The 27901-nt window shown below is 45.3% G+C and overlaps 2 protein-coding genes across 4 annotated transcripts in view; one reads left to right on the forward strand and one right to left on the reverse strand.

The window, feature by feature from the left end:
- On the reverse strand, positions 1–25008 carry HID1 (HID1 domain containing). Of its 2 annotated transcripts, none has more exons than XM_069953346.1 (19): positions 24830–25008; positions 15357–15506; positions 15090–15260; positions 14496–14612; positions 12826–12932; positions 12128–12247; positions 9224–9446; positions 9087–9143; positions 8782–8922; positions 8598–8688; positions 8318–8469; positions 8141–8219; positions 5836–6000; positions 5472–5699; positions 5105–5238; positions 4585–4656; positions 3779–3870; positions 2810–2968; positions 1–1854 (listed from the first exon to the last, which is right to left on the reverse strand). In XM_069953346.1, exons 1-19 carry the CDS (start codon positions 24893–24895, stop codon positions 1791–1793), a joined length of 2388 nt encoding a protein of 795 aa, XP_069809447.1. In that variant the 5' UTR covers positions 24896–25008; the 3' UTR covers positions 1–1790. The 2 variants fall into 2 exon arrangements, with proteins under 2 accessions (XP_069809447.1, XP_069809448.1); XM_069953347.1 differs by lacking the exon at positions 24830–25008 and adding an exon at positions 18388–18571.
- Positions 22157–27901, forward strand: part of CDR2L (cerebellar degeneration related protein 2 like) — a 19326-nt gene continuing 13581 nt past the window's right edge. The window contains exon 1 of one of the 2 annotated variants that reach the window (XM_069953349.1): positions 22157–22220. Coding sequence is in view for 1 of the 2 variants with exons in the window: in XM_069953348.1 (XP_069809449.1) it covers positions 25807–25885 (79 nt within the window). In the remaining variant the exon portion in view is untranslated. Of the gene's footprint in view, positions 22221–25120; positions 25886–27901 lie in introns of those variants that run through there. The other variant, XM_069953348.1, reaches the window with a different exon arrangement.

The raw sequence follows: 27901 nt of genomic DNA on the forward strand, positions 1-27901 counted from the left end.
TTAATACTTATAGATCAATTTATTAATATAATTTAATAGATTATCTGATTTCACATACAGGAGATGTAGTGCTATGTAACAAGGGGCAGGAAGAGCAATTCCTCCTGGACGACAGGTATACATGTATACAGACTGCATCTATCTAGTAGATATTATGGTGCGTTTTAAAGTTAATGGTCCCTAAATGTCATTTCCATGATCCAGATATCTCACAAGAGGCTTCTTCACCACAGTAACACGTTTCATCTTCACTTCCCCTCAATGCCATGATAAGAGGTAAAATGGACATCAGCTCTGGGCATAAATGGTTGGTGTCCGAGCAGTTTATACTTTGTATATGGCTATGTCCACCTTTGTATGGGATTACACGTATAGAGCTAATGTACAGAAAAAGTAAAGCAATGTCTTAAATGCACGGCATTACTCATCTTTGTACAGATCGATGCCTGAGGAATGAGAGTTCCTTAAAGGGGTTGGTCACTTTATAGTAAAATCGTTCAGTGTACAGTATTAGTAAGTGTACTCACTGTATACACTGACAGCAGCTCCCTGTGTACCTCACAGATCTAAAATCAGATTCTCCTCCTCCAGGCTGTGCTGTCCTGCTCTATGGTGATTCTGTCCATAAGATGGCAGACATGGATGAGCATGTGACCATGTCCCACCCTCAAAAGTCCACACTGGGCTTGTATATGCCTATGGTGGACAATGGGGGCGGGGCCTGGTCACATGCTCCGTCATGTCAGCCATCCTATGGACAGAATCATCAGAGCAGGACAGTCCAGCCTGGAGGTACACAGGGAGCTGCTGTCGGTAAGTAATGTGAGGACACTACTTATAATGTACACTGAAATTGTAGGATACACACCATTGTACAATTGTACACACCATTGAAATTGTACAATACACACCATTGTAGGAGCAATGCTAAGTAGTATGGGATGTGTCTGTCAGTATGCATGATGACTATGTCTAATAACTACCGGCAAAACTGTGACTACAGCTCTAACTATATTCCTGAATGAGTTCAGGACATGTAAGGTTTAGAAAGCCATAATTTTTTTTTATAAAGAACAAAACGGTGGACATGATTTAAAAGGAGCATTCTTATCTCAACACATATATCCTAAGGATATGCCACAAATGTTAAATAAATGCAGATCCCACCTCTGTGGCAAACATCTAATCCGAGAGCCTCCCGGCCCTCGGTTTCTCGACCACCTCTGGCTGTTGCAACAAGAGGGACCACAATCTGACAGGTGCAGGTCGGAGAGGTGGGGCCTCCATATATTACACATTTGTGGCATATACAGGAATATCCCTTTAAGAGCGATATGTATTCAGGTAAAATAGGTGCAAATCATATAGTGATTAACATTACCAGGAGGAACTGCTCTTTAAACACAGGCTCATTGCCCACCCATAGACCGGACAATGTGGGCAAACAATACAGATGTAGCAAGAACGTTGTGTAAACTTGGCTCCGGTGATATGTGGCCCATTATGACACCGGCGAGAGATGCCAGAAATCATAATCTAAAAGCAGCTACAAAGTTCTCAACTACACAGCAAATCAATCTGTAAAACAAGAATATAAAAATAACAAAGGCTTATCAGTAGTAGACACGGGAAGATACGCTGTCGCTCCATGAAGCAGATAGAGGTTTGGGAGTAAGTAGTCAATAACTTGTGCAAACACTTGAGCGCCAGGAAGGGGACATCCTATGACAAGACTTGATGGCTTCATGGATGACAAGTACTTAGCTGATGTTAATAATTAATGGTTATGTCTAAACCCTCTGGATCTCAAACAACTTCACGTCAGTGTCATACCAAATAGGAGGATCCATGTTCCTGCAAAAGTAAATCATATGTCATAAGGAGTTCCTTAATGCCAAGACTACAGAATGAGGGACTAGAAAAACATAGTTAATTTCAAGTGAAAAGAGCTCTACCCCTGTCCTCTGGCTGTGTGTGGTATTACAATTTAGCTCCATTCATTTCATGAGACCAAAGCTGCAATACTGCACACAAACTGAGGACAAGCGTGGTGCTGTTTCTGGAAGAAAGTGTCCATGTTTTTTTAAAGCTGGATAACCCCTATAAAGCGGCTACCCACAATCTGACCCCCCAAACCACTTGTACCACTGGATAGCTGCTTTTAATCCAGGATCTGTCCTGCGGTCCATTTGGAAGGTGATGCAGTTATTGTGCTAAAAAAATGCTTTTAAACTTGAAGCCCGTGCCAGAAGGGAGTATCTGTGCCCTAACTTTGCACAACCTCTCTGTCCCTCCTCTTTATTAGGAATGCTTCAGGCAGATTGTCTCCTATTCCCCACCTGTGGCAGCCCGGCACATGGGCTGGATCGTTAATCACCTGTGCAATGTTCAGCATGGAGAAAATGTTTCAGTAGCATTTCTAATGATGTAGAGGGTGGGGAGGAGGGACGAAGGGGTGGTGCAAAGTTAGGGCACAGATACTCCCGTTTGGCACGAGCTTCAAGTTTAAAAGTATATTTATATTTATAGGACAATAACTGCATCAGCTGCCGAACGGACCACAGGACAGATCTTGGATTAAAAGCAGCTATCTGAAGGTACAAGCGGTTTGGAGGGGTCAGATTGTGGGTACCGAGTCGCTTTAATGTTTACCCCACCAAGCAGCTAATAGAGCTTCCCCTTTCTTTGCGTACTTGGAACAGCATCATACTTTTGGTAGTGGCAGTGCCTGGTATTACTGCTATTATGCACTGTGTAAGGCTGCATTCACACATCCCGTAAAATGTCAGAATTAGTATGATATTCTTACCTCAAGTAGATGACCCCCCACATATATGTGCGGAACCACATCGCAGTGCCAGCGTTGGCCTGATATTTGCGGATCAGAATGGGGTGAGGCACAGGCAGTAACCCCACCAGGGTGCCATGTTGGAGAAACTTTAGAATCTCAGACTCATCAGTGAGTCCCCTGTGAATTAGAGAGGCCTCGTATTACATGAGTATTTAGATGACCGTCACAATTTACTAAGTTAAAGAGTATCTGTTATTAAATAGGACTTTTGACATGTCATCAGTATAGATAAGTGCAACTCGAGCGTGCTCGAGTCTGATCGGTCGGCAATAAAATCCCAGTTGCTGGAGGAGTTGCAGCCCTAGAGAGTCTGGGAAAACATGGCTACAGCCTCATTTATGTCAGAAGTTATTGATTGCAGTGGGTCTCAGCACTGTGATCAGGAGGCAAAGCCAGAAAGAAAGCACAGCCACTCACTAATTCCAACAATGTAGCCTCATAGACTAAAATTGTTGGAATAAGCCGATCAGGAGATACTGCCGGGGAGTGGATGTGCTCTCTCCAAAGCTATATCTCCTAATCATAGTGAGACCTGCTGCAATCAATAACTTTTTACATGCCCGATAACAAGTCAAAAGTAAATTTCTAAAAACTAGCACTCTTTAGTGCATTAAAGAAGCGCTAAATAAACTTAAAAAACTAGACAAATATTAGAGAAGAATGTAGAAGATCTATTCTACATACTAGTATACCAGTTCATGTGTTACTTATTGGATGTCTGCCATCTGGATCTTTTCTTTCCCTCTACTATGGTGCTCCTAGTGTAGCTTACATTCCCCATGACAATACCACTGGCTTTGCAGAGGCAGAAGGGATGGAGTCTGGTCACTACATCAGCTCAGAGGAACCATGTAGCCAGCTGGCCCTTATATGCTTATACTATCAATGTCATTGGAGCCATAACTCCACTAAGATACCCAATCTTACTTGTCAATGCAGATCTTCTCTACTTGTGGAACCAGGACCTGCAGGAGCCTCATGATTGTCTGTAGGGGAAGCTTCACCTTCCATGACATGACCTGTCGATAACAAATATTCCATAGATTTTATAGAACTATCACAGTACAAACATACAGTAAATACTCCAGACATATACCTGCTACAGAGTGCCCAAAGATGGTGTGAACAGAGCCCAATCTGCACATATTGTACTGAGCATATTTCCAAGCTTGTCAGAGGTGATGGATATGTTACACTTCCGCTTTAGCTATTCAGAGACACACACTGTTTTTTACTGCTGCGGATTTCACACAACTCCTATATTGTAAAGTGATGAGCTAGGTTGTGAAAGCTACGATTTACGACAGCGGCACTGTCATATACCCGTATTCATAGGTGATGTATAAAGGCTAAAGCTTCAGCACTGACTATTTTTAACAGTAATAAAACTGAAAAGAAAAATATATAAAACAGTTCAGGGAAATGCTTGAGAATAATGTGCACCTATACCACACTTTTACCAGTCAGTGATATGGTGATGTGGCTGAAATTAAAAGGGTTTATGCAGAATTAAAAACACATGGAAGCTTTCTTTATTAAACAGCACCACACTTGTCCTTAGTTTATGTTTGGCATTACAGCTCAGTTCTGTTGATTTGAATAGAGCTGTAATACCACACATAACCTGAGGACAGATGTGGCACTGTTTTAAGAAGAATGTTTTTCAAATCCTGGACAACTCCTTCAACACACTTTTCACTTACTCACACCTGCTGCTTCCCCTTTTGACTCACCCAGTCCGTAGTTGGGTTCCACTGAGAAGAAGCGCTGGAGTGGCGTCTGCTCTGCCGGCCTTGTGCGGCTTCCTGCAGGATGTAAGTACATCACCATTAGAGACAAATCCAGGTAACATACAGGAGCATTTTCTGGCTAGCTCAGAAGACAAGATAGAAACAAACAATGGGGGGGGGAGATTTATCAAACTGGTGTAAAGTAGAACTGGCTCAGTTGCCCCTAGCAACCAATCAGATTCCATGTTACTTTCCTCACAGATTGTTAGTAAAATGAAAGGTGGAATCTGATTGGTTGCTAGCGGCAACTGAGCCAGTTCTACTTCACACCAGTTTGATAAATCTCCCCCAATGACTTTAGAGAACTGATAACGTCTGCCATGTCTGACACCATCAATACTGTATATATTTCTATGCAAAAGTTTCAATAATTCCAAATAAAAATACAGTGATCACAAGAACAGAACGTGAAACCTGTATGAACGGCCGTAGAAAAGGAAAGGGAGATCTTAAGATCACGCACCCCGCTCTGAGACTCTGTGTCACTCAATGGACGGGATAGGCTGCTTTCTCCAGGTGATGAAGGATCTTCTGGGTCCACAGCTCGTAGGGTCCCATCTTCTGATACTTGGGACTTTTCGGTCAGCTTCTCTATACCTGTCAGGATGAAGGAGTCAATCAGTCCTAATCAATATCATCCTTGCCGAACCAGAGTTTCCTCTAAAAGGCATCTCTGTAGTCAACCAGCATCCTGCTCTGTACTGACGAGGGACCAGAACCCCCCAAACCGCTGTCTACAGATGGAAGACTCTTGCTTTTGGAGAAGACTCCAATATGAAATACACAACTGGGTCCTTTCACATAGAAAAGAAATCACAACAGAGCCTTACCAGGTGTGGCCACTAGACTGGTCTTTAAGGTGCCAGGTTCTGCGGGGGCAGCAGGCCGGGAGCCTTCCATGGAGGCGCCATCTTGAGAATTGGTGCGAGACAAGGGTTCAGCTGTTTTCTTTTTCCTCTGAAGTGCACGTTGGATGGACGGAGTGTCTGACGGTAGGTTCGCTAACTGATGAAATACATTACGTTTCCGGATAATGGCATAAACTAGGCTGGAATTACCTAGAAAAGTAATAGTCATGAACATGGTTCAGATAAAGAATGAATAAAATAGGAAAAAGATGAGTGCAAATGTCACAACACACAAATAGGAGACCCCCGCCCCCCTTACCAGGACCCCCACCAAAGTGAAACTCACCATCAAACTGATACTGGATAATGTTGTTGAAAACTTCAAGCAGGAAAAAGACAAGATGGTGATTCTGCGGAGAGGAGAAGAGGAACCAAGAGCTGGAGAACGCTTCAAGGAGATGCAGCAGCTTGTTAGACGCCACCATGGAAAGGGACTTCAAGTACGGGGATACTGTGCGACAAAAGAGTAAAGTATAAACTAAACAGCACAAAATTGAGCGAAAACAAAAAGCAATAAATATAGAGATAAAACCAACAGTGCAGAGGGCAGTGTCCTCTGTTTTATCCCAGCTCAGCTGCACCCATACATTTTATTCATCTATCTGGGTCATGTGACCTCTGATCAGCCACCATCCCAACTTTCAAATATAAAATAGCATTCTCTCTTATAAACCTGCAGTCAATCCCATGATGCATCAGCATGTAATATTCGTAATTTTTTTAAATATAAAAACATTTGGAAAAACGAATTAAAAAAAAAAAAAAAACACAGCCAAGAGCAAACAATATTCTAGGGCTATATTCTCGTATGTGGCAATCTGGATAGTGCCAGCATAACAGCTATGGACGGTTTTAAAATGACTGTATTGTACCAAAAGGTATGCTCCAGGTGCCACCTAGTGGACAAAAGAAGACCTACTCATACCTGTACAGCCTTACAACCTAAAATAATAATAATAATAATAATAATAATAATAAAAAATAATAAAAATAACGTATTCTCTGGAACGCCTTTAGGCCGGGTTCACACTATGTAAAAACACGGCCGCATTTCATAAAACCGGACGAAATTGCGCAAATAACGTCCGTTATGTTGAAAATAACGTCCGTTATTTGCGCAATTTCGTCCGGTTTTATGAAATATGGCTGTGTTTTTACAAAACCGGACGGAATTGCGCAAATAATGTCCGTTATGTTGAAAATGAAATCCTGTTTTCAAGCCTCAACTTTTTGCTGATCACAGCTCTTATGTGGGCCAATATGATTGCCAGAAAGTCTTCCTACATCTACACTGACCAATAAAAAAAAACTACTTTTGACAGGTCTCTCTGGCATATTAAAAGTTTTCTTGTTTAGTTACATAGTTAATAAGGTCAAGGAAAAAAAAAAAAAAAAAGTGCATCAAGTTCAACCTCTATCCTACTGTGTTGATCCAGAGGAAGGAAAAACCCTTTATGAAGCAGATGACAATCGCCCCCTCACAGGGAGAAAAATTCCAACCCGACTCCATTGGCAATCAGAATAATCCCTGGATCAGCATTCTATCACATGTAATCTATAACCTGTAATATTATATTCATCTAGAAAAGCATCCAGGCCTCCTTTAAACTTATTTAATGAATCAGCCATGACAACATCATGTGGCAGAGAGTTCCATAGTCTCACTGCTGGTACAGTAAAGAATCCCGTCTGTGCTGATGGTGAAATCTTCTCTCCTCTGTCTAGGCGTAGAGAATGCCCCCTTGTCGTGGTTACAGGCCTAGGTGTAGAAAGATCACTACAAAGATCTCTGTACTGTCCATTCATATATTTTACACGAAAAAACAATGGGCTTAGTTAATTAAAAATCAATTCATTTTTATTATGAATTAAAAAAGATACCAATACACACTGGTACCTTTTTAATACATAAGAAAAGTTAATTGATTTTTAATTAACTAAGCCCATTGTTTTTTCGTGTAAAATTCTCTTAGTGGGTTATTTCAAAATTGACAGGGCGACATCCAGTGGTGTAGTGTAGTACTGCAGCCCAGGTTTTACATCACTCCGCTCCCTCTATCCTCGAACCTTTTTGTGTATGCTATTCACATATTTGTACATAAGTTACTGTTTTACCCCAGAGATAAGAAGAACTAGAAGGGTTTGCCTAAAGTTTTTTTTCCCTTTATCCCATATGCTACAATGTGTCTTATCTGGTTCAAAAAAATTTCAGTATATGCAGCTTCAGGCCATGTTCACACATGGTATTTCCGTCAGTCTTTTTTCAACCAAAACCAGGGCAAACTCACAGGGCAAAATTATAATGGAAAGATTTGCCTAGTTTTTGTGTTTTCAATCCACTGAACATAGCCTAAAGGGGAAGCCCAGTGAAACAAAACAAAAGGCAGGAAGGGGGTTCAGGAACATAGCATACAAAGTATACCTATGGGGGCACGAGGACTGGTAAGTATACTTTGTTTATTATGTTTCCGCACCCTCCTGCCTGCCTTTTTTTATTTTCACTGGACTTCTCTTTTAAAGTGTAAAAGAAATGATGATGTCTAAACCTAAGCAGACAAATTATTCCCATTGTGTAGTCCCCATCACTGTACCATTCACTATGATGGTCAGCAGGCAGTCATACAGAGGCTGTAAACGCTGGTGCCCACTGGTGATGATCTTGTGAAAAACCTAAGCAGAAAAAAAGAAGCAGAATAGCAGTCACTTCCCACTTATATGATACGGGCTAAACGCATCTGTCCTATGTACAAAGCTAAGGGCTCACTCACCACTATAAGCAGGTCAGCATGTGTTCCTGTGAACACCGGAATATCCATCGGGACTCTCACAGAGTACGGCTTGTTGAGGCGAACTCCAAAATTCCTCTCGCCACTTAACAGCAAAAGAATAAAAACTCCGATGTGCATGAGACCAACACGGGCTGCAAGAAGAAGAACATAAAAGCATAATAAACAACAATAGGATTAGAAAAAAAAAATAATAAAACTGAAGGGAAAGGTGATAAAGACGGAAGACATGAGGGAAGAAACAAGGAGAATGCAGGCTCACACTGGTCCGCTCGGGCATCGTTCAGGAAAAACAGAATTGGTACCAGTACATCCAGGACGTCACTGCTCTTCAGAACAAAGAACAGGAATTTCTGTGGAGGCGAGAGGGAAGGCAACGGTGAGAGACCAAGGACCCCGACCTGCTCTAGTCATACACCCACTACAAGGACAGAACAAATCTCCACCTTGTTAAAGTCACACAGCTTCCAGAAGAGAACCAGCAGCTCCTGGTGGAACTGGATTTTCTTAGTTGAATTTGGTAGATATGTCTGAGTGAGAGGATTAAGGAGCAGACGAGCGAGACCCTTTAAGATGAACTGGAAGTCCTAGGAGGTAATAAGAAGGGTCTGTCTCAGTATCAAAGTTTTGTGAAAATAAGTAAGATTACTACACGTCTCTTCATAGTAATGGCACAATCCAGGGAAGAGCAGTGGTGACCTTGTATAAGCTAGATGTACACTACACGTACCAGCATGCTACATCTCCTTACCTCCTCTCTGTGGATCCGTGACAGATAATTCACAAACAGATTGTCTGGTGTTGGGTTCTTTAAGAGAAAGGTGAAGAGGATTAGTATATACTCAGCAGTGAGGACATGATATGCATTGTGTGTGGAGTGGGACGTACATCACCCTCATCCATGGCAGTACTGGTGGTAGTGCCGTCCATGCTGGGGCCGGTTGTGGTGGCGGGGTCCGAGTCCAATGTAACAATGAGCAGTTGGGCAGAGACCTCAACCAATGGTTCGCGGGAATCCCAGAACAGCAAATGGTTGTAGGGAATTCCATAACCGACGGGGTCGTAGGCACATACTACATTCAGGAGGGATGTGAAGAGGGGCAGTGCGTGTCTGCAGAGAGGAAAGAAAGCACAACATAAAACCGCCGTTAGACAAATAGAAAAGTTACTGTGAAAGAAAATGACTGACCCCCTTATATAATTATCTCTTACAGGGAGACACTGTCAAACATGGTGACTGTATGCAACATATACAGCTGTCCACAATAGCAATGAGGTCTGTATGTGTTACCAGTAGTTTCTACTGCTACATAACAACCCAGATATGGTCAGGCCAATGTATGGCAAATGTTAAAGGGGTTATCCACATAGGAGCTAACAAATTAAATACTAGCTGGTCTTACTCACCAAGTCCCTCTGAGTATTTTGAGCCATCTCCTGTCTTTCTAGCTGCTGCCATTCCTGAGTTACAAGTTTTTGTAAAAGCCGATCTATATCCAAGATGGCGCCAGCCAGGAAACATTTCCCATCATGCATTTCCCTGATTGGTCAGTTTGCATCCTCACTCCTTTATCTCTCTTTCCTGCCCACTGCTGTAATTACTATTGCACAGTAAACACAGGACTGTCTTTTTTACTGATTTTAGATCACATCCCCCAATATGTATTCCTTACTCGCTGATGATGTAGCAGAGCTGACGTGCGTATGGTGTAGCTAACATAACAGACGGGCATCTGTTTACTGAGGGTGGGGGGTGTAGTGTAGGTTTAGATCTCTGCTTGCTGACTGTGAATGAAAATATTTTAGTTCCATCCAGACTCTAAGAACATCTATAACACTTACAATATACAGAGCTGAGCCCCAAAGACAGGTACATATTTCTGCATTCACTGACAGCAAGCACAGATAGAACTATAACTTTTCATATTACAGAGACCTAGGCTAAGGGACACATGTAAGTCGATGGAAGCAGCACAGGTGCAAGGAGATGATGCAGATAATGTCTCCAAGTCAATAGGCAGCTAACCTAGCCCCCAGAGAGACGATCACATGTCCTGTGTCTACAAAGGGGGTGGGGGGTGAGAGGGAGCTGAGCGTGGTCAGAGTGGACACAGAGAAGATGATTTTAGATGTCCACAGTGGGTAAGTATGAGGGGAAAAAAACAGGGAAAAGGTGCAAGATAGGTTATAGATGTATAATAGACATAGGGTGGCATAAGAAAGGGGGATTGTTTAGAATATTGTTTTTGTTACCTGGATAGGCTGTTAAGGCTGAAAATTTTTTACCTTACAGAGTCTCATTTTCCCTTGAGTTCTACTTTTACTGCTTATTTAGGTTGACTGAACAAAGTGTCCTGCACGGCTGTTTCTCTAAATCTCATGAGATGAATAGAGAGAGCTGTGTGCATGGGTGAAAAAATCTCATTCCTTCCCTACCTTGATGCAGTTGGAGGACCCCTGTTCAGGAGATCCAGGTCCCAGGGATGGGATCCTCACTGATCAGACGTGTATTTCATACGACTATATCATGTGTCTTACTGGTCACTGCTTCAATTTATTTTTTTGGCTTCTTTGCATCATAATGTGTTTGATTATTGTCTGAATCCCTATAGAAGCGAATGAAGAGAGCTGTACAAGGGCGGCCACCTAAGCAGATGGGTTGGGGAACCCCTGTACTGCAGATATGAGTGGGTTTCATAAGGGAATATGTCACAAATGCCTAAGGGGAGAATACCCCATGAAGCACTGTTGCTGAAACTATTATTCACAATTGCAGCACTGGAAAGAATTGGGAGGTGGTTATGTTCAAACCTCCCCCAGCTGTCCTGCAACTTTTTATTTTGCCTAGAAACCCCTTTGAAAGGAGACCTGTCACCCCCCGTGCCGGGGTGACAGGCTCCCGACCCCCAGCTAGATCCCCTTATACTGACCTCATCTCGCCGAGTCCCGGGAGCAGGATGAGGTCAGTATAAGGGGATCTAGCTGGGGGTCGGGAGCCTGTCACCCCGGCACGGGGGGTGACAGGTCCTCTTTAAGCACTGAATATAGGGGTATATCAGCAGGGTGGAATTATTATTTACTAACGTCTCGTCATATAGGGGAAATATACAGATATTTGTTAGGCTGGGTTTACACTCATATGGTGATCTGGCTCAGTTTCCTTCTGGCGTAGTAGCAAAGCGCCGTAGGGGAACAGATCTTTGAACCGATCCCATTTGTTTGAATGGGACAGTTCAAAGCATGCAGCACTTCAATCATGCCACCGAATCTTCGGAAAGGCCGTACAGGGGAATCTTGTAGCATCCTTGCTTCCGGTATCTCCAGCAAAGGGCAGGTAATGAAAAAAAAAGACACAGATAGATTTTTGAAGCCAAAGCCAGGAATGGATTTGTAAAGAGACGAAATCTCAATCTTTCCTTTATGACCTGTTTTCTGTTTATAGTCTGTTTCTGGCTTTGGTCTTAAAAAAGGTGTCAGATAAATCTATGTGTAAAAGGACCCTAAGATGACCCTGCTGACCCTATTAAAAACATGCACAGGGCCTCCATAGTAGAACAATCTATCACTGAACTCCCCCATTCTTCTACCATTAATCCCCGCTGACATAAGGAATACACATTAGCCTCTCCAATTTTCTTTAAATGATTAAAAAGGAAAAATAACATATAGGTAACAAATCAATAAAACAATAAAGTAATATCTGTATCTTTATGAGCCAATCACAGATTGAAAGTGGATCAATAAATTTCTCCAATCTGGAAGAGCACTGCACTATCCCTATACTGTACATACCGATTTTCTGTGGAGCAAAAAAACTGCACCCACGGGTTGCTTGTCCCACTGTTCTCTGATGAAGGTGGAAGATACATCGCCTCAGAGAAACATGTCAGGAGGAGTTTGAGAAGTTCTGTCCTAAAAGAAAAAGAAAAACGCCATTTATGTTTTACAAATTATTTTTGGTAAATCATCTTTTTTCCTACCATTTTGGCCACCAAAAATTTAGTGGAAGAGGATATCAATTGTCCCTTCAGTTTTACAAAATGATCCGGGGGATCAGGAACATAACTGAGCAGGGGCCAATGGAGTAATTGAGATTAACAAATCAATGTTACCCCAGTGGAGTAAGCTCTACGTATGGTGGGTTTACACAGAGATTTATCTGACAGATTATTGAAGCCAAAGCCAGGAATGGATTTGAAAAGAAAGGAAAAATCGCAGTCTTTCCTTTATGACCTGTTCTCTGTTTATAGTCTGTTCCTGGCTTTGGCTTCAATAATCTGTCAAATGCCCTAGGGAGTCATGGAAAACATGGATACAGCCATGCCATGTTTTACAGGCAGCCTTAGGGCTGTATGCAGCTTCTGCAGCCACCAGTAATCAAATGCTGCACGCTAAGGTTCAGACAAACCCGAACGCGCTCAAGGTTCGCTCAACTCTAGTCACTACCAAATGTTCTACTTCTACTTGTTGCAGGAGAGATGCTCACCTACCTGTTGAGGTCATGCGTGTGGTTGGGTGTCGGAGAGTGCGCAAAGCCAACACCTGCTTCCCATATGTACTCACAGCTGTCCAGGGTGTGAATGTCCTCTGCTGTGTCCTACAGAGAAAAAAAGATCCAAACACTCACTTATAGATTTAACGCCATAAAGAAATGCTTATGATTAGAGTAAGAAAACGTGTCTGATATGTACAAGTACCATTGACGATCAGTTTCCAGTGGCACAGTATCGCTCGGGTCCCGCGGCAGTGATGTCGCGGCTCTTCTGACCTTCTTCTTTAAAAACTTGTTTTGAAGACCAGAAGTCAGGGTCCCAAATGCATCTCTATAAGAGCACTCTCATAGAGATGCGTTGTGGAGTCTGACTATTAGCAGCCGGTTGGCCCTTAGCTAATGAGAAGAGGTCACGTGGGCATCAGTGGGACCCGAACGGTGCCATACTACTGGCAATTTATATCACTTATATTTTATTTGATCATAAAAAAAAAGTATTTAAAATTGCTCTATTAGGGTATGTGCACCCTACAGAATCCCGGCAGCTCACCCGCCGCAGATTCTGCAGCTCGCCCCCGCTTGCGGACGCACGCATCTCCTCTGGTCCCATAGGCTTTATTCTATGGTTTGCCAGATTCCGCCGTCAGCCCGAAGAATGGACCCCCTTGTTCTTCGGACGGATGACGGAATCTGGCAAACCAAACAATGAAGCCTATGGGAGCAGCGGAGATGTGAGCGGGGGCGAACTGCAGAATCTCTGGTGGGTGAGCCGCTGGGATTCCGTAGTGTGCACATACCCTTATGATCCTTATAACAGATTTCCTTATAATGCCATGACCTATACTTTTTATCGGTATTTTGCTTGCATATATGTGACTTTTTGATCTCTATTTTTTTACACACACTTCTAGGAGCTATACCACGATTGCTCATAGGAATCAATGCAGTTGATCGATATTTTGTTTACTCAACTGCTTTAGCCTGTTGAAAGTAGCCTGAAGCAATCTGTGAGGTGTGGACAGCGTTGGAGCTGAGGCCCTGGTAAGTATACAAGATCAGCCACCCGCAAATGAATTGGGGGCTTTTCAAGCCATTTAACTGGAGCAGAACGGTATTGAGAGGTCTCACGTCATGAACCCTCTCTGTACCTCCCTAGCGATGGTTTGCTATACAGATACAGTGCCGTCGTCCAGGTGTTAAAGGGGTTATCCAGCACTACAAAAACATGGCCACTTTTCCCCCTCTTGTCTCCTAATTGGGTGGGGTTTTAGACTCAGTTCCATTGAAGTAAATGGAGCTTAAATGCAAACCACACCTGAACTGAAGACGAGAGGGGGATAAGTGGCCATGTTTTTGTAGCGCTGGATAACCCCTTTAAGGATTACTGTAAAGTCCCTTTAATGGCTTCCCCACTGAATGCTGGCCCTGCAGTGTGGGCTCTGCTGGTCTCTCTACATGTACACGTCTTGCTTTACCAGACAGGAAGCAGAATGGGTGAGACAATAGAAGGGACTCACCAGCGCTCATATAATCTAATAAGTCTGAAATTTAACAGAAGGCACTGGGAGAACGTCTGCATGTCATCCAGACACTGACAGAGCTGGCAAGAAATAAAACATTCACCCACTTAGATAGAAAAACAAGAGCATTGTACGTATGTGTTCATACCGTCCCACTTTTCTTGTGACTTTGCACTGTAAAATCGGGACAGAAAAGAAGATCGGCAATGGCAAGGAGCAGAGATTCAGCTAGTGGACGCGATCCATCATCCTCGTCATCATCATCCTGAAAGACACAGGAAGGCAGTACACCCGGACTCAATAAGTGAAAACATGCAGCACATAATAAAGGGGTACTCCAGAGGGAAAAAAAATGTTCTTAAATCAACTAGTTTTAGAAAGTTATATAGATTTGTAAATTACTTCTATTTAAAATCTCCCAGTACTTATCAACTGCTGTATGTACTGCAGGAAGTGGTGTATTCTTTCCAGTCTGACACAGTGCTCTCTGCTGCCACCTCTGTCTATGTCAGGAACTGTCCAGAGCAGTTGCAAATCCCAAAAGAAAACCTCTCCTGCTCTGGACAGTTCCTGACATGGACAGAGGTGGCTGTAGAGAGCACTGTGTCAGACTATAGCACTTCCTGCAGGACATACAGCAGCTGATAAGTACTGGAAGATTTAAGGTATCTTTTTTACACCAGTTTCTTTTTTCTCTGGAGTACCCCTAATAAATAAATAAAAGTTTTCTCTGGCAGGTTACCTGGCTGCGCCCGGCACCAGGCACCGATGACCAGAAGAATCCCCTCCAGTCCGGGTCCTCGAAGATGTATGGCAGCACACGAGTCAGCAGCCGAGCACAGTTCAACACCATTTGTTTCTCTGTGTCTGAGTGACAACCGCTGTCGGCACCCGCTACCAGTTTTTCCACCACCTTCAGGGCAGAGATAGTGAAATATGTTAATAGGAACATTTCCGAAGTGCCAAAGATGTCCATGAAGTAATAAACAGTAATGTCTGACATCATTACCTTGTAACATAGTGTGGCCAAGTTTGAAGGAGATTCCTCTCGTACCGCACGAATCTCAGCAGCCGGGATCAGGGCAAATACATCCTGCACAGAGGTGGCCGAGTCCGACCAAAACTGGTCCCAGAAGGCATCATCTGTGGCCTCCACCGGCTGTAGGGAGCAACACAACAACAGAGGTACGTATGGGGCACAAAATGGAAGCTCTTATTTAATGGCACAACAGGGGGTCATTATACTGTGTGGAAAAACAGGGGCAAATACAGTGTGTGGGCACTATGGGGGTAGATACTGAGGTGCCATAAGGTGGTATAATAGGACTGGTCAATTAATGAGAAATAACAACAACCAGAATTCAATGTCATTCAGGCCATGTTCACACAACTCAGTTTTTTCACAGAACTTTCACAGCAGTGCCGCATTTTCACTGAAGTGACCCAGCACAGCAACAGTACTGCGATAAAACTGCAACGTGTGAACACAACCTGACTAAAGTGCAGCCGATTGGACACCACATACAGGCGTGGTATTGCCAGTATAAAGCAAACGCAATACAAGACCAGCTCCGGCAACACAGCGCACCTACTGCAAGAGTGGAGAGACAGTCTGTGTCTAATTAATCACTGAGTTGAGAAAAACCTTTAAAATTTCACTTTTATTTCATAAATTAAAATAAAAAACCTTAGACACACGTGACTCACCACCTACTACTAATCTATATCGGCCACCATCCTATTTCTATATGTTCTGACCTTTATACATAATTATCGCAACATGTAAACAGTATTGTAATTATTGCACCAGTCCTTATACTTATTGCACTTGTAATTGCACTATTCCACTGGTTCCTTTGGCTTGGTCCTATAGTGCATGTGTGCTTTTGTAAACAGGAGACTTCCTAGTGCAATATAACATATATGGTAATACAATTTTTACTTTCCTTTTAGTAGATATAGTCTTTCTCTTGAGGACCCAACGCCGTTTCCATCGCCACTTTTCATCAGGGGTCTTTGTTTAGCATAGTTATTTAAGACACTTGCTGTACATGTGCGTACGGCTCTGATGGCGGCCGCACTCTGAGCTATGAGCTCACGCTATTTATGTGTTAGCTCCTCCTCTATCCGTCACATGACTTGTAGTCCGACGCCCTATTGATTTCCCGGCTGGCAGACTGACGTGTTGGAGGGAGGATCTCGGTGATACCAATTGTGAGGTCATTGGGACGCATTCACTACCAAGCCTCGTTTTCACTCCTAGTCCGTATTGTGGATAACATCAGATGGTAGCAACAGATAGTGACATCTTTTTATTTCTTTATGTTTCAATTCATCCTTGCCGCGACTTGAATATTCACCATCCAACTCACTCCTGAGTGCGGTCATTCATCTCGTTCTACATTCTTTGATCCCACTCATGCTTACACAAACAACCGCATGTTGTGAATTATTATCATGCAGTTTTTTGTGAACATGTGCGTTTTTTTGCATATATGTTCCCAGTATTGCAGCTTCCTTCCCTATGTACTTGGATTTTTGTTTATTGTTATTATTCAATTATTATTTAGATTTTATTGTATGTTGCATTTTTCCACTGCTCAATGTGCGTTTTTTTTCCCCCCTATATGTTCACAATATTGCAGCTTCGTTCCCTCTGTATATGAATTTCTGTTTATTGTTTTTATTATTTAATTCTGTTTGGATTTTCTTGTTTGTTATACTTTTCTTCCGCTTGATGCAATGTTATTTCATTCTATGAAGCAATTGTAAGAGATGAAGTCATTAAGTCCCCAGGGCTTAACTGTTTGTAGTCTAAATGTCCATTCCGCTTCTTTTTGCAAAAGTTTTTTGTCCCAATCTCCTCTTCTTCTAGTCTGTTTAATTACTTCAATTATATGACATGTTAGACCTCTTGGGTTACTTTCATGTGCTTTCTGAAATGGACAGCCACTGGTGTTTCACGTCTGTTTTTGATGTCTCCAATGTGTTCCCTTAATCTTTCCTTCATGCTTCTAAAGGTTTTCCCCACATAGTTCTTTGGACATGGACAGGTCAACATATATACGACTCCTTTTGTTGAGCAGTTCCCCAGGTCTCTGATGATGTACCTCTCCTTAGTACTGCTGCTTTGGATTTCCTTGCCTGGTAGCATATATGGACACATAGAGCAATGACCACATCGATACGATCCAGTAGTTCGCATCCAGTTCTGATCTGATATCCCTGGTGGCATATAGCTATGTGTTAATCTGTCCTTCAAATTCTTCCCCCTTCTGTACGTAATTAGGGGGTTGTTGGGGATAATGTCTGAGATCATCTGATCCATTTTAAGAATTTGCCAGTAACGCGACAGTATCTCTCTAACCTCACGTGCTTTTACATCAAAAGTACCAATTATACGCGAGAATTGCTCCTCCTTTTCTTTCTTTTTTGTAGTCAGCAGATCCTCTCTTTTGCTTATTAGAGCTCTATGGTACGCTTTTCTGAGGACTTTATTTGGGTACCCTCGATTTCTAAGTCTCACTCTTAGTTCCTGAGACAGTCTGTGTCCCCACAGTTTTTTTTTTATGGGGATTTGTTACTGCTCCAGTCCAGACAGAGGTGGCAGCAGAGAGCACTGTGTCAAACTGGAAAGAATACACCACTTCCTGCAGGACATACAGCAGTTAATAAGTACTGGAAGATTTTTAAATAGACTTAAATAACAAATCTATATAACTTTCTGACACCAGCTGATTTGAAAGAAAAACATTTTCACCGGAGTTAACCTTTAATTGACCAGCATTAATGTTACCTCCAATCCCAGCTGCCTAGGTGGATTGGCAAGTCTCTCAAAAAATATATTTTAAGAAACGCATGTACATTCGAAGTATGTTTTATTTAACCTAGCTTCTATGTGGCACAATCCCTTTAAGCATTTTGATTTGTGAGATTTTTGGTGTTTGTGCTCTTTGGTGTTTGTGCTCTACAAATGATGTACCTCATTGATTATTTGCTATAAGGAATGTAAAACATATATATTACACAGAATTACTTACACATTCTTTTTTTTATGGAAGAAAACTGCTCTGAACTGCATAAAAGACCTTCAGCTGTAAGTGCTGTCCATTGTGTGTCCTGTCAGGGAGCAGGAGAATGAGGAGCGGGTGCAGCATCTGTCCGGTGTCCATTCAGAGCGGTGACGCAGATGTGACGCACACACCACACACACACCGCCTCAGACGCCGGCAGCTGCCATATGGTAAACAAAGGTGTGGGTGTAGGGATGTGTGCAGCAGACACAGGGGCAGGGCAGGATGACTGGCCGCCTATGAAGGGGGGGGGCACTGCTGTGTGGTAGAAGAGCTGCCATCTCATAAGCCTGACAAGGTATCAGGCTGTGAGAACTTGTTCTACAGGCCTCTCGTGTGCTGTGTGCAGGTGTAATACGGAATAGGAAGGCCCTTCCCCCACAGCTTAGCAGGTGACCAGCCAGAACAACAGGCGGCAGGGGGGTGCTTGTGTTCACACACACAGTTTTCATGCAGTTTTTTTAAGGCCAAAAAAATTAAAAATGATAGAAGTAGGACCCCTGCCTTTGTCATCTATTCCCAGAGCCACAATAGACTGATTCTGTATAAGGCTGGGAAGCTATGAAGACCGCACATGTCATGTTAGGGACTGAGGTCACAGTGTGACATCACATGCCATGTTAGGGACTGAGGTCACAGTGTGACATCACATACCATGTTTGGGACTGAGGTGACAGTGTGACATCACATGCAATTATCAGGTATTAAGGTCACAGTGTGACATCACATGTAATGTCAGGTATTAAGATCACAGTGTGACATCACATGTAATGTCAGGGACTGAGGTGACAGTGTGACATCACATGCCATGTTTGGGACTGAGGTAACTGCGTGACATCACATGCCATGTTTGGGACTGAGGTCACAGTGTGACATCACATGCCATGTTAGGGACTGAGGTCACAGTGTGACATCACATGCAATTATCAGGTATTAAGATCACAGTGTGACACCACATGTAATGTCAGGGACTGAGGTGACAGTGTGACATCACATGTCATGTCAGGGAATAAGGTGACAGTGTGACATCACATGTCATGTCAGGGAATAAGGTGACAGTGTGACATCACATGTCATGTCAGGGAATGAGGTCACAGTGTGACATCACATGTCATGTCAGGGAATGAGGTCACAGTGAGGGAAGAATGACAGCCCTAGAGAGATGGTTTTCACAGAAAATGACACTTCTAAAGCATATGAACCACAACTTTAAAAAACTGTATAGAAGCCAAAGACGTGTACCCGAAAGGGCGGCGATCAGCCAAAGAAATCTCTGGTTCACCAGCTGATCCATCTTTTGCACAGGCCCTTAAATCCTCAGTAGTTTCTGCTCAGTTCTCCTCTGAAAGCGGAGCCAGCGGATTATCAGGAAGACCCTACTAGCATCTACATACACTGGGCTCAGCTGTCCAAGAGGGCCGAGCACAAACCAAGGGCATCCAGCCCAGCACCTCTGGTGACTGGTCGCTCTCAGCATCTGGACTCACACTGATCACAACGTCTGACCGGTCACTACGACATCTTAAATTCATCACCATGAAAATGCTACCTAAGCTATCAGCATCATGTTGTAGAGCAGAAACTACTGAGCAGGTTGATGGGAAAAGATTTTAATTATTGATTGAAATCTCTGAAGTTTCCATGCTAAAGAGTCCAGTCCAATGAGTGACTCCGCCCACTGGACTCCTTAACACAAAGTGAGCAGGGATTTCAATCTACATGTTATACTGAATCTTTTCCCACACAGATATATATCAATCTGCTCAGTTCTTCCTGCTCTGTAACAGGATGGCGATAGATTAGGCTGGGTTTACATATATAAGTTTGCATCAGTTGCGTTTTTTGTCTAAAAACTGACCACAACTGATGCCAAAAATGCATCAGTTGCCATCAGTTTTTCTATCCTTCTTTTCATTAAAAACCATCAGTTTCCATCAGTTTCCATCAGTTGCCACAAGTTGCTCTCATCAGTTGACATTTTTTCCCCCAGTATGTTTTCCTGTCATTTTCAAAGGGATTTGCGGGGGAGCGCACAGGGGGCTATATACTAATTGGGGGAGCTCACAAGGGGCTATATACTACAAGGGGAGAGCCCACAGGGGGGCTATATGGGAGGGGGAGAGCGCACATGGGGGGCTATATACTACTGGGGGAGAGCGCACAGGGAAGCTAAATACTACTGGTGGGGGCAACAGGGGGGCTATATACTACTGGGGGAGAGCGCACAGGGAAGCTAAATACTACTGGGAGGGGCAACAGGGGGGCTATATACTAATTGGGGGAGCTCACAGGGGGCTATATACTACAAGGGGAGAGCCCACAGGGGGGCTATATGGGAGGGGGAGAGCCCACAGGGGGGCTATTTGGGAGGGGGAGAGTGCACATGGGGGGCTATATACTACTGGGGGAGAGTGCACAGGGAAGCTAAATACTGCTGGGGGGGGGCAACAGGGGGGCTATATACTACTGGGGGAGAGCGCACAGGGAAGCTAAATACTGCTGGGGGGGCAACAGGGGGGCTATATACTACTGGGGGAGAGCGCACAGGGAAGCTAAATACTGCTGGGGGGGCAACAGGGGGGCTATATACTACTGGGGAGAGCGCACAGGGAAGCTAAATACTACTGGGGGGGGCAACAGGGGGGCTATATACTACTGGAAGAGCAACAGGGGGGCTATATACTACTGGGGGAGCAACGGGGGGCTATAGGGGAGGGGGAGAGCACACAGGGGGAGATATATGTTTATTTTTATACATTGTGCTGCTATTTGCCTCAACGGCAGATGCCAGAGCCGAAAGGCATGCGTCCTGCCAGGCGAGGCATCCGGCACTCCATTCACTTTAGTGGATGCGGCGCCGCACAGGAGAATGCTCCATGCTATGTTCTCCCGTGCGGTCGGTCCTGCGTCACTATTTACACGCCGCATATATTGAACGATCACATTGAAAACAATGGGATCAGTTCAATAATGCGTTTCCCTCTGGCGCTTTTCTCATGCGCCGGAGGGAAACGCCGCCGCACCACCGGACAAATGTAAACCCGGCCTTAGATAGCATTGTCTTGGTGACAGGTTTCCTTTAAAGGTTTCTTGAACTGACAGGTACACTTTAAAGATCATACTATTTACTGATATTATGTTTTATTGGGTGGGAAGTGGAAGTTTTCTGTGCAAAACAGACAAGAATACTGACCAAAGAAAGAACTAATGTAATAATGGCCACCATATACTATATTAAAGATCTACCCGCACCAGGCTTATAGAAGGAGCGGGACGCAGATTTTATGTGTAAGGTTAAAGGGAATCTGTCAGCACCTGGGCTGCTCCCGAGGTGCTGACAGTGTAGTGAAGGTGTATGTCCCTTAATGTATGTGATACCTTTCTTTTAGCCAGCGGTGCAGTAGATTTTTCTTATTCTTGCCTGTAACTTGTAGTTATGAGGTGTTCGTGTCGCACTTAGGCACGCCTCACCACCACTTCCTCCTCCCCGTTTGCTGCGCGGAGACACGTCAATGGCCTGAAGCCAGTGCCCACAGTTGCGCTGCTCATTTGCACTACGGCACATGCGCGATTGAGGACACAGGATCACGCAATACCCAACAGACCCAGGGCGCATGGGCATACTGGCAAGTCGGCACGCAGCCCTTGCCAGCAACGTCATCACGAAGCAGGAGGCCGGGCAATCAAACAGGGAGGAGGAAGTGGTGGTGAGGCGTGCCTAAGTGCGACACAAACTCCTCACCACTGCAAGTTACAGGCAAGAATAAGAAAAATCTACCGCACCACTGGCTAAAAGAAAGGTACTGCACACAACAAGGGACATACACCTTCACTACACTGTCAGCACCTCAGCCCAGGTGCTGACAGATTCCCTTTAAGAGCACACATATGCAAGCTGCAGCTACTACAACTCCCAGCATGCCATGCCAGCCAAGTGGCAGCTATATATGTAGACCATAGACTATATACACACAGTACACTGCTATACATGTCATGGATGATGTCCTATATATACACAGGTGGTTGGATACATGGCGCATATAACGAAGTTATAAATGCACCATATCACAGTAGTAGACTATATCTATACAGTACACTGCTATACATGGCATAAATGATGTCACCTGGTGCAGTATATATATATATATATATATATATATATATATATGTATATATATATATATAGAGCGCATCTTTGTATCTGGATACATGGAGCATAAAACACAGACAAATGTACGGTATACAGTATATAGCACAGTAGGCCATAGGCTATTTACACTGCTATACATGATACGGATAATGTCCCCAGGTGCGTTATATACTCTGTGTGTGTGTGTGTGTGTGTGTATAGATAGATATGTGGATTCTTTGTATCTGGATACATGGAGTATATAATAGATTTAAATGCGCGGTATACAGTATATAGTAGGCCATAGTACACAGGTATACATGACATGGGTGACGTCCCCAGGTGCTATACATAGACATATATATATATCTATGGCCCGCGTGTCTGTGGATACATGGAGTATATAATACAGATATAAATGCACGGTATACAGTATATAGTAGGCCATAGTACACAGGTATACATGACATGGGTGACTTCCCCAGGTGCAGAGTGTATGTGTATGTGTGTATATATATATATTTATAGCTTGTGTGTCCCCGCAGGCCAGTGTCCGCCTCTCCCGCACACGTCTCTCCTCCACCATATGTAGCATGCTGTATACATGATATGGGTGACGTCCCCAGGTACTATATATATGTATATATGGCTTGTGTGTCCCCGCAGGCCGGTGTCCGTCTCTCCTCCACCATACGTAGCGTGCTGTATACATGATATGGGTGACGTCCCCAGGTGCAGTGTGTATGTATATATATATATATATATATCTATGGCTCCGCCTCCCCCGCAGGCCGGTGTCCGTCTCTCCTCCACCATACGTAGCGTGCTGTATACATGACATGGGTGACGTCCCCTGGTGCAGTATATATGGCTCCGCCTCCCGCGGTGTCCGTCTCTCCTCTACCATACGTAGCGTGCTGTATACATGATATGGGTGACGTCCCCAGGTGCAGTGTGTATGTATATATATATCTATGGCTCCGCCTCCCCCGCAGGCCGGTGTCCGTCTCTCCTCCAACATACGTAGCGTGCTGTATACATGACAAGGGTGACGTCCCCAGGTGCAGTATATATATCTATATATAGATATATATATGGCTTCGCCTCCCCCGCAGGCCGGTGTCCGTCTCTCCTCCACCATACGTAGCGTGCTGTATACATGATATGGGTGACGTCCCCAGGTGCAGTGTGTATGTATATATATCTCTATGGCTCCGCCTCCCCCGCAGGCCGGTGTCCGTTTCTCCTCCACCATATGTAGCGTGCTGTATACATGACATGGGTGATGTCCCCAGGTGCAGTATATATATATATATATATATATATATATATATATATATCTATATAACACTATGGCTCCGCCTCTCCCGCACACGTCTCTCCTCCACCATACGTAGCGTGCTGTATACATGACATGGGTGACGTCCCCTGGTGCAGTGTGTGTGTGTATATATATATATATATATATATATATATATATATATATATGGCTCCGCCTCCCCCGCAGGCCGGTGTCTGTCTCTCCTCCACCATACGTAGCGTGCTGTATACATGACATGGGTGACGTCCCCTGGTGCAGTATATATGGCTCCGCCTCCCGCGGTGTCCGTCTCTCCTCTACCATACGTAGCGTGCTGTATACATGATATGGGTGACGTCCCCAGGTGCAGTGTGTATGTATATATATATATATGGCTTCGCCTCCCCCGCAGGCCGGTGTCCGCCTCTCCTCCACCATATGTAGCGTGCTGTATACATGACATGGGTGACGTCCCCAGGTGCAGTGTGTGTGTATATATATATATATATGGCTCCGCCTCCCCCGGTGTCCGTCTCTCCTCCACCATACCTAGCGTGCTGTATACATGACATGGGTGGCGTCCCCAGGTGCAGTATATATATATATATATATCTCTATGGCTCCGCCTCCCCCGGTGTCCGTCTCTCCTCCACCATATGTAGCGTGCTGTATACATGACATGGGTGACGTCCCCAGGTGCAGTATATATATATATATCTATATATATATGGCTCCGCCTCCCCCGGTGTCCGTCTCTCCTCCACCATACCTAGCGTGCTGTATACATGACAAGGGTGACGTCCCCAGGTGCAGTATATATATATATATATATATATATATATATATATATATATATATATATATATATGGCTCCTCCGCCTCCCCCGGTGTCCGTCTCTCCTCCACCATACCTAGCGTGCTGTATACACCTGTTCCGCGCTGACCCTATAGCTATAGGTGTGGACCCCGGTTCCCGGTACCTGTGTTTTCGTCGTGAGCTGTATAACCGCCTTCCTAAAGTTCAGCTTGGTGTCCGTGTTCCCCATGCCGGTACCGGCCCGAGCTGTAAGCCCCGCCTATTCACAGCCGGTCCAGATCCCTTCCCAGATCCGCCTGCAGCGGTCAGGGAACCGGATCAGTCAATCAACGCAGGATGCCACGCCCCTCCCCTACCTACAGCGTCACTTGCCCCGCCCACTTAGTTGGCGTGTGCGTTCCATGTCCATGACCTCGTCAGACTCCGCCCACATGGAGTAGCCCCCGCCCACAGCCTAGTCCGTATAGGTAGCCCGGCTCTTTAATACGCGTGCGCGGTGCGTCTGTCGTCTGTTATCGCTGTGTGTGATTAATGCGCATTACTGCAGTGACCCTGGTGACGCGGCGGGCAGGCAGGGGTTAAGGATGCAGGATTCCCGGATGATGATGTGGGGGGGAGGAGGCCGCGCCCTCCAATCAGCTGTTTCCCTGCCTGGATGTTAGGGGCGGGGCTTAACCGGTCCAGGCCCAGGGATGTGACGGGATGCTACGGGGAGCCGGGATACAGGACAAGGAGCAGGGGCTGGGGAGGCTGACAGGCGGCGGGGGGAGGGGGCGTAGTACTGCTACCGCCTGTGCCATATACTGCGCATTGTAGTCAGTGGCAGGGTGCCCGCCATAGCCTGTGCCCCCCGGGGCTGGCACCGAGCAGCATTGTGCCAGGTCCCTGTGCAGTCATTGGAGGAGATAGGGGTGCCCTGATGTGTGTTACATGCTGTGCTAGGGAGGGACTGAGGCCTGTATGTCCATGGGACCGGCTATAGGTCAGGTAACACCGGGGGGTCAGCATGTCTATGGCTTTAGGACATACTGAGACGGGCTGGGTCTAGTGACAGGGAGTGTTATCATAGGGCCGGAAATCAGAAAGGTGTTAATCTAGTGTTAGTATTGTAGTGGTAGTTCTAGTTCTCCAACCGGACCAATGTTGGGAGCAGGAAGAATGGAGGAGTTCCATAGCGAGGAGGATGAGCCCTGGTATGACCACCACGATCTGGAGCAAGGTAAGAGATGGCCAAAGCCATAACCCGTCACGTCCAGGCAGATGGGGGCGCCGTCCATGCACGTGCAGCTATAGGGGGCACCCACGGTGCGGATCTCCAGCTGTTGTACAACTACAACTCCCAGAATGCCCGGAGAGCCAGTGGATGTTTGGGCATGCTGGGAGTTGTAGTTTCACAACAACTGGAGAGACAGAGATTGGAGATCAGTGAATTACCTGTTCAGTTGTTGGTGCAAGTGGACCCAACAGCATTTCTCTATGCGGGCACCCGTGCGGGGTTATATGCGGGCACCCGTGCAGTGTTATATGCGGGCACACGTGCAGGGTTATATGCGGGCACACGTGCAGTGTTATATGCGGGCACCCGTGCGGGGTTATATGCAGGCACACATGCAGTGCTATATGCAGGCACCCGTGCAGTGTTATATGCGGGCACCCGTGCAGTGTTATATGCGGGCACACGTGCAGGGTTATATGCGGGCACACGTGCAGTGTTATATGCGGGCACCCGTGCGGGGTTATATGCAGGCACACATGCAGTGCTATATGCAGGCACACGTGCAGTGTTATATGCGGGCACACGTGCAGTGTTATATGCGGGCACACGTGCAGTGTTGTATGCGGGCACACATGCGGGGTTATATGCAGGTACATGTGCAGTGTTATATGCGGGCACACGTGCAGGGTTATATGCGGGCACACGTGCAGTGTTATATGCGGGCACACGTGCAGTGTTGTATGCGGGCACCCGTGCAGTGTTATATGCGGGCACCCGTGCGGGGTTATATGCAGGCACACGTGCAGTTTTGTATGCGGGCACCCGTGCAGTGTTATATGCGGGCACACGTGCAGTGTTATATGCGGGCACACATGCGGGGTTATATGCAGGTACATGTGCAGTGTTATATGCGGGCACACGTGCAGGGTTATATGCGGGCACACGTGCAGTGTTATATGCGGGCACCCGTGCAGTGTTATATGCGGGCACCCGTGCGGGGTTATATGCAGGCACACGTGCAGTGTTATATGCGGGCACACGTGCAGTGTTGTATGCGGGCACCCGTGCAGTGTTATATGCGGGCACACGTGCAGTGTTGTATGCGGGCACCCGTGCAGTGTTATATGCGGGCACACGTGCAGGGTTATATGCAGGTACATGTGCAGTGTTATATGCGGGCACACGTGCAGGGTTATATGCAGGTACATGTGCGGTGTTATATGCGGGCACCCGTGCAGCGTTATATGCGGGCACACGTGCAGGGTTATATGCAGGTACATGTGCAGTGTTATATGCGGGCACACGTGCAGGGTTACATGCGGGCACCCGTGCAGGGTTATATGCGGGCACACGTGCAGTGGTATATGCGGGCACCCGTGCAGTGATATATGCAGGTACATGTGCAGTGTTATATGCGGGCACCCGTGCAGTGTTATATGCGGGCACACGTGCAGTGTTATATGCAGGTACATGTGCAGTGTTATATGCAGGCACACGTGCAGTGCTATATGCGGGCACACATGCAGTGCTATATGCAGGTACATGTGCGGTGTTATATGCGAGCACACATGCAGTGCTATATGCAGGCACACGTGCAGTGTTATATGTGGGGATACGTGCAGTGTTACATGCAGGCACCCGTGCAGTGTTATATGCAGGCACCCGTGCAGTGCTATATGCGGGCACACGTGCAGTGGTATATGCAGGCACACGTGCAGTGCTATATGCGGGCACACATGCAGTGGTATATGCCGGCACACGTGCAGTGTTATATGCCGGCACACATGCAGTGGTATATGCCGGCACACATGCAGTGGTATATGCCGGCACACATGCAGTGTTATATGCGGGCACACATGCGGGGTTATATGCAGGTACATGTGCAGTGTTATATGCGGGCACACGTGCAGGGTTATATGCAGGTACATGTGCGGTGTTATATGCGGGCACCCGTGCAGTGTTATATGCGGGCACACGTGCAGGGTTATATGCAGGTACATGTGCAGTGTTATATGCGGG

This window comes from Dendropsophus ebraccatus, chromosome 14 (assembly GCF_027789765.1).
Source record: "Dendropsophus ebraccatus isolate aDenEbr1 chromosome 14, aDenEbr1.pat, whole genome shotgun sequence".
Classification (NCBI taxonomy): Eukaryota; Metazoa; Chordata; class Amphibia; order Anura; family Hylidae; genus Dendropsophus; species Dendropsophus ebraccatus.

What these genes read in the sequence shown, in the direction of transcription:
- HID1 (XM_069953346.1), bottom strand. Translation starts at nt 24,895, where the DNA reads ATGGGGAACACGGACACCAAGCTGAACTTTAGGAAGGCGGTTATACAG. An exon ending in GCTGACCATCATAGTGAATG is followed by an intron (nt 6,001 to 8,140) that starts GTACAGTGATGG and finishes TTTGTCGCACAG; the next exon opens with TATCCCCGTACTTGAAGTCC. An exon ending in ACACAGAGTCTCAGAGCGGG is followed by an intron (nt 4,657 to 5,104) that starts GTGCGTGATCTT and finishes TACATCCTGCAG; the next exon opens with GAAGCCGCACAAGGCCGGCA.